This window comes from Pantherophis guttatus, chromosome 2, assembly GCF_059756535.1.
Source record: "Pantherophis guttatus breed Tessera chromosome 2, ASM5975653v1, whole genome shotgun sequence".
Taxonomy (NCBI): Eukaryota; Metazoa; Chordata; class Lepidosauria; order Squamata; family Colubridae; genus Pantherophis; species Pantherophis guttatus.
Window position 1 is genome coordinate 169,246,109 of NC_142064.1, and position 12,381 is coordinate 169,258,489.

The following is a 12,381-nucleotide window of genomic DNA, read 5'->3' on the forward strand; positions in this document are numbered from 1 at the left end:
GTGGCTTTATTTAAAATGTTTTGAGACTGCCTTTTAGGGTAGATAATATTTTCAAAGGAAACAATGGTAAAACAGAAGCAAATAGTAAGCATCAGAATAAAAGCAGGTGACAATAATTAAAAAGCCCTTCTAGCTCTTAAAGAAAAAAAAAAACCACCCACACCACAAAGCCACTTCTGTCAAAAGAATGCATGGAGATTAAGTAGATCCAGAGAAGTCGCTAAAATCTGTAATGACAGCATTTTAAAAACTTAATTTGTTTTTTTTAAACAAAACCCTGCCACTTAAGTGTATTGTGATTATGCAATTATATTTATCTGTTGAAAACTACCTATGCAACTTTTTTAGAACCCTTCCAACATGACAAAGACTAAAGATTTGATACACACTGGAGAGTGGCCTTGGACAGTGATGGAATAAGAGGGAAAACACTAGTTAATGCTGATACAGCTAAGGAAAATTTAAGTCTGTTTCACTCATGCCCAGCAGATAAGAGGAAGGCAATATCATGGCTATAGTGCAAAAAGATAAATCACATGATTGCTGGGTGCAAGGATGACATGGCAATAAACTAAATCTACCCTTGCTTGATCAAAGTTATGCATATTCATCTTGGCTCTAGGCAGCTACAAGTATCTAATATCACTACTAGCTGCAATGGGTTCCAATGTGCTTCCAAGTGTAATTCAAAGTGCTGGATGTCACCTTTAAAGCTTTTCATGGCTTGGGAATGGTCCAATTGAGGGGCTGTCTCTCCCCAGTTGTTTCTACTCAACTGAACTGATGAGGGAGGATGGATGTACTTTGGGTCCTGTCAGCTAAGGAATGCTGGTTGGTGAGGCCTAGAAAATATGCCTTTTCTGCCATGGCGCCTGTTCTGTGGAACATTCTCCCTCCAGAAATCAGGCAGAAATCATGCTGGCTTTTTGCAAGTCCTTAAAGACATGATTCTGTGCGCAGGCCTGGAGCATTGAGGGTGTCCAAGAACCTTTTTCTTGGTTATTTTTTTAGTGATTATATGATTTTTCTGTCACTATGAATTTTAGTTTTGTATTATTGTAATCTTTTGTTGTTTTAATTTTGTTTGCCATCTAGAGGCACTTGTTGAGATTGGTGGTCAAACAAATTGAAAAAAAAATCTGGTGGCCACTGATGACTTCATTTCTTCATGAATTTGATTCACCATCCTTTAAAATTGCCTGGGCCGGTGACCATCATCTCATTGGAAACAATAAACTGCTTAATTTACTTGTGCTTTTGACGAACAGTTTTTATTTAATTCCTCCTTCTACATAAACATTTAAACTAAACAACTAGTTTCCCCCACCCAACTCTTCCCTGCAAAACTCCAGCTAAGCAGAGGAAGACAGGGCAGCCAGAATTGGATTCTAGAGCTCTTCTTGCAGCAATGACCATCCAATAGGTAGCAATTCAACAGAAGATACCACACAGAGAAAGATCCAGTAACTCCACCAGCACTATCAGTACTGGGTAGAAAGCAGAGGCTGCTTATGAATATGGAAAAAACGAATGACTGGTCTACACATTAGTACGGCACTCCAGTGAACAGACTGAGCCAAGAACAAGTAATGTGAATATAGACTAATGTGTAAAGAACAATACAAGTCAAGATCTTTTTAAACTATATGCTGACCAGAATCACCACAAGTGGGACAGCCTATAAATTTGATTTACAAACAAGTGAACAAAGAAATATGCAGCATCATAAATAGTTGCCTCTCCAATGATTCCTGTACAAGGAAAAGCATCACCATCTCAATTTCTGCATATATGGCTCCTACTACATGCATAGAAGCAATAGGAAAATTGGCAACTTCAAGATCTTTCAGAAATAAGACTTTACATTTTCAAAGATCAAAACTTTAATTCCATGAAAAACAAGCCTTGTTGTATATCAAGGATGCAATGATGAGAAAAGAGGAGGGGAACAGAAGGACAAAACTCATTTCAATATTGGCCATCCTTGGATCCAGTTGTATTAGGCAACTTTGATCCAATCACCAACCTTCCTTTTTTGGCTTGCAGCTTCAGAGTGCCTTGAACGAAGTGGATTATCTGCACCCTTTTCAGTCTGGGTTCAGGCTGGAGTAGAGCACTAAAAGAGAATTGATCATGCTGGCTGATGAGCTTTAAAAGGTTCAAGATAGGGTACTGCAACTCTCCTACTTCTCTCAGCAGTTTCTATATCACCATCCATTGTATCCTCCTGGACCAGCTCCAGAGGTTGAGTGTGGGAAGCACCATTTTGTGGTGGTTCTCCTTTCTCTAGTTGGTGTTGGTAGGCAAGAAGAGATTGAACTCTAGTCTCCTGCAATGTGGGTTGCATAAGAACTCGTGTCCCACTCCTCTTTAACCTCTTCATGAGACCGCTGGGCATGGTCATCCAGTGGCATAGGGCGTGGTTTTCTATGCCCACCAGCGCAAGTGAAGCTGATCTAGGTTCCGCCCAGGGGTCTGGTGAGTTTTTATCTTTTGATTCTGGATGGGGTTGCATTCTTTTGGACTGAGTTGGTATCCAGTTTGGGAGTACTCCTGGATTCATGGCTTCTGCTTGATTGATAAGTGGAAACTCTGGTTGGCGGAGGGGGTGGGGCTTACACAGATTCATCTGGTGCACCAAATGTACCCTTTTCTGGACCAGGAAGCCTTGCTCATGGTCACTCATGCCTTAATTACTTCCCCTTTGGATTACTGCAATGCGCTTTACATGGAGCTGCCTTTGAAGACTACTCGGAAGTTCCAGCTGGTCCTGAATGCAACAGCACACACAGTATTGGGTGTTCACAGGTTCATCCATGTTATATACCTCTATTGTGCAAGCTGTACTGGCTCCCAGTTTCCTCTCGCATGCAATTCAAGGTGCTAGGTATCACCTTTAAATCCCTACACGGCACCGGATAACCCTACATGGTTATTTGCAGGACTGCATTTCTGCTTGTCCCACTGGATCAGATAAAATAGGCATGCTCCAGAGCTCTTCCCCGAAATCCTGCCACTTAGTGGGACTTTGGAAGCATGTCTTTTCCTTGGTTGCTCCTGCCCTATGGAACATCCCCTCCCCAAGATATTCAGAAGTCCCCCACCATTTTAGCCTTTGGAAGACCATAAAGACCTGGCTGTTTACCAAAAAGCTAAACTGGGCGGGGCAGGACAGGATGAATGGGATGAGCATAATTGGAGCATGCTGTGAGCTATCCTAAGGGGATGATTGAAGCACAGGGTTTTGGTGTGATCATTTTACCATTTTATTCTTTTATAGTTACTGTACTGGTTTTATAGTCGTCGTGAGTTTCTCAGAGCTGTTAAAGATGGGCAGTCAAATAAATCTTTTAAATAAATAAATAAGATACGTCATCTGAAAAATGGTATCTGGCCTTGACCATGAGCTCATTATTCCAGGCATCCTTTGACTTTATGCCACTACTTTCAATGGTGCTGCTTCAACAGAAAAACTAACCAGTAATCCTTTGATATACAAGTGGGATACCGTCCTAAATTCCTGAGATAAGTCTTAATGAAGAATGCCTGGCAAGGCAAGCTGAAACTATGATGAGTGCAACATTTGAACTGACAATTGTAATAAATTTATTTATTAATTTATTTATTTGCCAGCTATCTCGCGGCTCAGGCAACTCTTGGGTGTCAAATAACTGACCACTTAAACTGAAGAATGAATTTCAGTGGTAAAAATGTACCGAAATCAAACAGACATGTTCCAGACAAGATGATACTGCTAGATGACATTATTAAAAAAAAAAAAAAAAGTCTGAATGCAAAAGTTATATGTTTTTTTGCCAATGTAAAAATGGGTGCCTAAATAATAAACAAATAAACATACATAAATGCTACTGTAGTATCTGATTATTCAGGAAATAATCACATCTTTGCCACTGTTACTGAACAAAACATTTCAGCAGATGGCAACATCTAGCAGAGAATCTGAGAGCTGTAACTGGATATCTTGAAAGAACTCAACTTGAGACTTTTCTTTAAACACTGAGCATATAGTATAATATGAATAGTATAATATGAATATCTGAATTAGATTTAGAATTTAAATTACATATACTGCTCTGACAAACTGCACTATTACCTTAAATTCTTTCACCATCTTTGAGAGCCATCATTTCTAAGAAGGATGGCCACAATCAAACACTCCATTTGTACCAAAAAGACAAAAGAAAACAGCATTATTTAAGACAGTGGTTCTCAACCTGTGGGTCGGGACCCCTTTGGGGGTCGAACGACCCATTCACAGGGGTCGCCTAAGACCATCTGAAAACACACATTTTCAATGGTCAATGGAATAATTTTATGGTTGGGGGTCACCACAACATGAGGAACTGTATTAAAGGGTCGCGGCATTAGGAAGGTTGAGACCCACTGATTTAAGAGGAAAATTGGTGAATTATGCTAGGTAAACATAAAGCAGGTATTAATCATATACTCTGTTATATGGCTAGTAATTCAAGCAGGCATATATCTGCAAAGATATTAATTCTAGAGCTAGCTTGTTGTAGTAATTAAGACACTAAAGATTAAAACAGGTAGAAAATGGAAGACCATAAGCTCTAGCCCTGACTTAGGCTCAAAGCCTGGGAGATTTGGGGCTAGTCATTCTCTCAGCCCTGAGTAGGAGGCAACATGACAAACCACTGAAAAATTTTGCCAAGAAAACTGCAGAGCCTAATCCAAGCAGTCACCAGAAGTCAATACTGACTAAAGGCACATGCATGCATGTACCCTCCCACATCATTCTACTAAGCTCCTAAGCAAACCTTGCCAATTAAAATAAGATGTAGTTGAGGAAAGTATGGTGACACATTTCCTGTACCTCGCAGTGACATTATTCACTGGTGGTATTAATATTTACAGAGCTATTGAACAGCATCAGCACCCAATTCAACTGTATGAATTTTACAAGTAAGGGTAATTTTTAAAAAGGTACTTCATTCCCTTTCTGCCCCTGTAAACACAGACAATGGCTTTAAAAGGTTTGATTTTTGATTGCAACAAATAAAATTAAAAATTAGCATTTTATTTGAAAAGCAGATAAGGCTATTGAAGATACAGTCCTTAGTTTTTCAGCAAAAATCTGAGTGACCAGGTCTACTGCACGAAGGCTTACAGAAAAGAACCCAAAGAAATTTCAAAGTTTCAAAACTGAACTACATGTGTGGCTATAGCCATTGGACAGCTTCTCTTCAAAAACTAGAAGCAAACTTCTATAATTGAGAACATCTAAAGGATTAATCATGGCATCCATTTACAATGCATAAAATCTTTCTTTACAGATTCATAGAAGAAATAGAAATTTTCAGGTAGGAATATCTATTACCTGATGTCAGCTAGGAACATAGAACATAATTTATATTCAGAATAAGGATAAGGAGACTTATAACAAAGAAGGTCTGGATGGACTACCTTGGTATGTGTTTGCCTAGATGTAGAAAATATGTTGCTCAGCTACATCTCCCAGCAGCCCCAAACCAATAGGGAAAGATGTAAAGACTTTAGTCCAGCAACATATGGAACCACACAAGTTTCCCATTCTTGGTATGTAAGGTTTGGCAGTGAGTGTATTGGGAGGAGGCACAGGAGCCAAAAGAAGGGGTTGTAAGAACATGGCATTGCATATGGCTCCCCCTTTCTTGTCTCAATCCATTCTATCCCCAGAGGTAAACAATACAAGTATCCAAATTAAAAATGCAAATACTTCCTGGTGGTTGTCCTTTGGGATATATCCTGCACATTTGCAAAATATTGAATATTCTCCCTTGTGTAGGTTTCTGTTACTAAGAGCAAAACATTATTTCATCTTTCTCAGCTGTGCAAACAGTATTACCCTTCCCCTCAATTTGGAAGGCTCGTTAAATATAAATAGGTTGGAGGGCTCATTTAATATACTGTAAATAGGTTTTATTTGAAAATAAAAGGTGCCCACTATACCAATGACTTCAAAATCCATAGTCCTCATACATTTAAGCTGCACAAAAATGAATGCTGATTAGAAACTTTCAGATTTAGCATGTAAAACCACTACACTATTACACAGATGTGTCCAGGTACTTGCATACTCATCTCCTACTATTAGGGGATAACAGATATCTTTTCCATTCACTCCTGAGAGGAGCACTGATCACTGCTGCTTTCAGTGAACATTGAAGCTGAACTGGGAACATTACAGAATATCCCAACCTTACCAGACAAAATATTGATTATGGAATAAATAATTTGGAATATGTAGAAACACACACTTGCCAGTTGTCTACAACTCATTGAATCGGGCTATCTGAATGAGTTGGAAACAGATGCTGTGTTTGTAGGCCTGCATATTCTGAACCACTGAGTCGAAAGCATTAGACAGCCTATCAGCTATTCATTTTACCTGTGTGGGCCTGCAATTAAAAAAAATAGACTGAGCAGAGTAATCCGCCAATTCAATATGCTCATGCTGACATTCACTACTATGGATCCAAGGATTTAGAAAGAGATGCTGCCCTTGACAATGGGACTCAGTTAATGGGGACATTAAAAAATGTTGTTTTGCCCCACTGTATCATTGTTAAATACTAAATTATTGTCTTACACAGCAGCTTTCTCCATTGCTGCATTCTAATGATGCATCAGATCAGCTCTTCTCGGAATAAGCAGCCAACAAGATCAATGTCCATATTGTGGGAGCACTATTGAACTGAAGTCCAATACAACAAGCTGGGGGAGGCTATTAAACGTGAACATTACTTTGCTGCAAGATGCTGCATAGTTTTCTGCTGAGAATTATCACAATTCCGAATCACTTTATTCTAAGAGCTTGTCTGAATTCTCCTACATGTGGGAATCCATGTCCAAGCTACAAATGCTTCTTGAACTCCTTTCTTGCATTTATCTCATAATTCTAGCCCAGTTCAGTAAGTGGGCAAAAGACTAGGGCAAACTGAAATAGAAGCAAAAGGTGGACCACCACTATTTTGTCTGCAATTTTATATCTCTTTCATAGTCCAGCTGTTTTTAATATCCAATATTAAGCTTTTGTTTTTTTGATGTCTAGTATCATATTAAAGGGATTCTAGGCTAGTGATCTCAGAAAGAAATTCTAATATATTTCAACTTCCACAATTTAGAACTAAAGTCACATGATCCCTCACAATTGCTCTGATTGGCTAGGGAAGAACTTATCTGATGTCCCCAGCTCCTGTTAAAATGTACTAAAAGTAACCAAAGTTGTAGCAATTTCTGCTTGCATGACTTCGAGTTTCAGGAACCGCAAAAATAATAACCACGGGATACATTCAAAATAATTAATTCATTTCCAAATATTTTCACAGGCTCAGTGTTTTAAAATGTATGTAAAGAAAGTTCCTGCATCTTCAAAGGAAGGAAACATTATGGTTTCATTCCAGTATATTGTTGCAATTTAGTGTTTCTTTTGAACTGAGAACAAACTAGCATAGATCTCAAACTACGTACAATTCACCTCCCTGAATATTGTCCCAGAGGGATTATTTTAAAAAAAAAGTTGCAAGAAATGTCAATCTACACTTGGTGATTGTAATTGGGGGGGGGTTGCTTTTCCTCTTTATCATCAAAAAGTCTACTTATCCTATGGGGGAGACTTAGAAGTATTTATTTCCTTTCCTCTTGGGGTTGTGTAATTGAGAAGACAGTTTTTCCAATTAGGAAAAAAGAACATCAAAAAAATATAAGCTTTCCTCCAACCTCTCCCTCCCAGTGGTGGTAACTTCGGCTGCAGCTTCTCTGAATAAAATTAAAAACGAAAAGCATCTACCTAAAGCAACAATTCGGAGATTCAAATAACTCAGGCTCACATTAAATTTGCAACAAAGATTCTGATGCTCCTTGAGAGGAAACTGAAAGAATATCCTAATTGAGAAATAATGAAACAATATTACCAACTGAGTAGCATAGTGGCCAAGAAATATTGTACAAAAACCGATGCTGGATAGAGTATATAGCTGTTGGGAGAATAACCACCTATAGCCAATGAATTATCTGTAGACAGCAAATTAAAAGATTCAGATTGGAGTGTTATTTCCTTTTATGAGAAAAGCTGTTACCATAATAACCCTTCATTCCCTAGGTTTAAAATGCTATTGGGGTGTGGGGTGGGTGGGAATGTAAGAATGCTTTTATTTTATGTAATTAATGCATTAATGTGCAGAAAAGAACTTTTACACTTAGGCAAGAAAAACCAAAAGTACAAGTACATATTAGATGAAACCTGGTTCAAAAACAGTAACTATGAAATGGACCTTGGAGTGCTAGTAGATGATCACTTATCAGTAAATATGAGCCAGCAATATGTGGCAGCAGCCAAAGAAGCTAATACAATCCCTGGTTATATAAACAGAGGCATAGAATCAAAATCATGTGAAGTATTAGTGCCACTTTATAAAGCCTGGAATACTGCATCCAGTTTTGGTCACCACATTACAAAAAAGATGTTGAGAGTTTGGACAAAGTGCAAAGAAGAGCAACTAAGATGATTAAAGACCTGGAGACAAAAACATATGAAGAACAGTTGCAGGATTTGGGTTTGGCTAGTCTAGAGAAAAGAAGGACTAGGGAGAACATGATAGGAATATTCCAGTGTTTGAGAGGTTGCCACAAAGAGGAGGGGGTCAACTTATTTTTCAGAGCACCAGAGGGCAGAACAAGAAACGATGTATGGAAACCAATCAAGAAGAGAAGCAACCTGGAATTAAGGAGAAACTTCCTAACAGTGAGAACAATTAACCAGTGGAACAGCTTGCCTTCAGAAGTTGTAGGTGCTTCATTACTGGAGGGTTTTAAGAAGAGACTGTCCAAAATAGGATCTCCTGGTTGAGCAGGGGGTTGGACTAGAAGACATCAAAAGTCCCTTCCAGCTCTATTCTGATTGGTTATCCCACATCACACAGTTGCAAGTTACAACACTCAAAGAGTGTGTTGGCCAAAACCACGTCTACTTAATTCAGTGGTCCACAATGCCCTTTCAAACACCCTTAGAAAACTCATCACAGGGTCTTATGGAAAATAAGCCATGCTCTTGATTGGGAAGCAAAATGGGAAAACCCAAATAAGACAAATTCAAAGGACTTCCTAGCTACACAGATGATGAATTTTCAAAATAAAAGGCAACTAAATGGCTTGACAAGGACCTATAACCAAAATACTGAGGCTGGTGACAGCAGAAGGGAATCCATAATCTGCAGCAACAGATATTAACAAACTATATACAGGGATTTTAACAAAGATTTAATCAAACAGTCAAAGACTAACCTGGAAGAAAACTCATGTATTTCATGATTTCCCTTAATGTGGGCCCAGTTTTATCATTATTGCACATGTCTACAGTACATCTTACACATTTATTCAAAAGTCCCAATTTCTGTAGTGGAATTTACCTTTAAATAAGCAAGCATAGGATTGCAGCCTTAGTGACCCTAACATGTATTCATGTATATAACACCACTGTCTTTGGAATATCTCTGCCTATAAATATCTGTTCATAGATTAAAAACCATGGTTTAGCATAACATAAGATAATATTTAGGCTGGGTGTATATACAGGTGTTACGGTATCGATTCATTATTGCATATTCCAAAGGTTAAAGAAATATCCAATTTTGTGGCTAGATTAAGGAAGCAGGACAGTCAATATTCGACACATAAAGTATTAAGAATCAATCATTACTAGATTAACCACTTACTTCATACAGAATGCTTTATTTGATGGACAAACCAAGCACATACGAGTAGCACCCATTTTCTTAATAGACATCTGACAGTCAATTTAGTACAAAATGGGAAGAAACCATGCAAATTATATATTCATTCAGAAATGGAGCTAAGTATCTAGATAGTATTAATGAGCCAGGGTTGTCTAAAAGTCTGGTAAGAAATTGGGGAAACAGGGTACACATGCAAGCAGCAGATAGTTGGCAGTGAGAAAAGTGGGTATACATCGTGAAATCCTGTCTAAACTGCTTCCAGGATTAGCAGGTCACGCTGTTTCAAAGATAATATTGGAGTAAAAAAAAGAGATGAAAGAGACTATTTTAAAAGAAAGCCACGCCCATCAAAAATCTCACCATTTGTGGATGATGATGTGCAACGAAATGGAGACACAGGAATGGTGCAGTTCAGCCAAAGGTCTGCCCTGTGTCCGTTCCCAACGAGCCATTGCTGAAAAAGAAGGAGTGGTTTATTCAGAGATGTACAGTTTGGAAGGGGGTAGGACTTAAATGTTATCTTCCACGTTAAGGAAGTTAAGCCAATCAAGATTGCTTAAGGAATGAAAACAATTAAAAAGACCCTCTGATCCATCCCTCGGCAAAGGCTTCTTTCCAACAGTGAGTGTAGAAATACATATTCCTTCTTTACATTGACTGAGAGGAGAAAGACCTTTATTCATGCTTCGATTCCTTCGACTGCATTACAAACAGCCTTCAAAAAAAGGCAAAAAACAAAGTCAAGTATCTCATTCTTTGAAAATCTTTGCCAAATTTCACAGGAGGAAGTTTTATTCGCTTCAACCTTCTTTTCCCAATCACAGAGCACCAAGAATGGTTCTGGAACAGAATACCAATAAAACACATGGCAGCTAATACAATCAGCTATCTTGGAGACCTGGCAATCTGCAGTGTCAGGACTAGAAAATCTACAGTTCCTCCAGATGTTGCTCAACAACTATCCCAGCATACTTCACATCAGCCATGGAAACTGGAACTGCTGGAAATTGTCATTCAGTAACATTTGGAAGGCCACTAGTTCCTATCCCTTTAAAAAAACATAAAATTATGGCTGTTAGCCACTTTCAATAGTCTGGAAATTTTTCTGTGGTTACTCAGTAAGAGGAAATTTTTCCTTAACCATTCCCAGTGCAGAGACCGACTCACATTTAATAGGCCTTTATGCTTAAAATTTTGGTTTCTATTTTATTTAGCTAACAGATTCCCCCAAAGGCTAATATATTCTCTGATACATGTAGTATGTGATACATACTATAGTTAGTATAGCAAAAGTTATGAGAATACCAATGACTCTTGTTGTGTTTGCATTATAATTTTACATTAAAAATTTAAAATAATAAAAAGGTAAGTTTAAAACTATTTTAATAGATGGAGCTGATATATTTCATAAGGAAGCAATGATTTAATTGCACAATGGAGCACTAGGTACAGGCAATAAAAACAGGCAGGATAGTTTACTTACACTGACAATTGTAGAAACGAAGAGAAGAACAAGCACCGAGATATGGAGCACAATGATTCCCAACAACAAAAGGAGCATTTTGGCAAAAGTGTTCAGTAGATCTGGAAAGGGGGAAAATACCTTTTAAGCAGAGGTGAAAATGTTTACTCATGGATGAGGTTAGGCAAACCTGAATTTAAGAAATGAACAGCAGAGGGTGCCTCTGAGACAGAACATAGCAATGTTTTAAGGCTTGGTTTATGATCACTTAAAGAAATTCACCAAATGTGTTTTTGTTTTATGCAGAATGAAGCTAAAAATATGCATGAAAGTGGGAGAGTTTCCAATTCTTAACTAGGGGTTTTAAGTATAAAACATAATTTTGTGTGTCTGAATGTGATTGTTTGGAGAAGTAAAGGCTAAGATTTGAAATCATTTGAATTTGGGGGGGGGACAGGGTTTGGGGACTTTCACTGCAACCACATGGTAACTACCTTAACAGTTGCAGAAACTGCAAGAAAAAGGATGTTGCATTCTCTACCAAACAATCCATAAAATACACATCTTGAATAACTTTTCTTCCCCAATCAGATTCCCTTTTTTCTTTCCTCCACTTTGGAAAAGTTATGTTTATGCCTGGCGTACTGAGTCTAAATGCCATAACATTCCTCAAAGTTTCCCTCCAGCCTACAGGAGAGCTCTCCTCCGAAGAGAGACAGCAGACAAAAATCTCTTTTCTGAGGGTGCAACTTGAATCGTGTTAAATGTCTAAAAGTAGGAAAACAGTGCCATGCTTGGACTAGACCTCGGAGACTGGCTGAGGTAGTTTAGGAGGCGGGGAATGGAAACAGTTATGCCACAAAGTCACCACTCTTTTTTGAATCATCGGCATCTGCAAACCAATAAACCGCCAATCCCTCAAATTCACAGCCCAGCTATAGATAATAAAATAAACCGGACAATTATGGGGGGGAGGGGGGAGAAAGAGATTTTTCAAGTTTATATAGTATTGGACAGGATAAAAGGAGGGAGGGAGAAACAGATAAAACCCTGAAAGTTTAAAAAAAAAGTGACAACTGAGCGGGGTGTTGCTAACGCAGCAAAGAAAATGGGGAACCTGATGAACTTAATCTAGGTGGGAAAAACCTCTCCGTGTATTTAATT

The 12,381-nt window shown here is 38.4% G+C and overlaps 1 protein-coding gene across 2 annotated transcripts in view; it reads right to left on the reverse strand.

Annotated features, from left to right (window-relative positions):
• The window catches only part of PMP22 (peripheral myelin protein 22), a 30,970-nt gene that overhangs the window by 16,044 nt on the left and 2,545 nt on the right, over positions 1–12,381 (reverse strand). For both annotated transcript variants that reach the window (XM_034408330.3, XM_034408336.3), the window contains exons 2-3: positions 11,239–11,339; positions 10,116–10,209 (exon numbers count right to left, since the gene is read on the reverse strand). In XM_034408330.3, coding sequence (XP_034264221.1) covers positions 10,116–10,209; positions 11,239–11,316 — 172 coding nt within the window. In that variant the 5' untranslated portion in view covers positions 11,317–11,339. The remainder of the gene's footprint in view (positions 1–10,115; positions 10,210–11,238; positions 11,340–12,381) is intronic.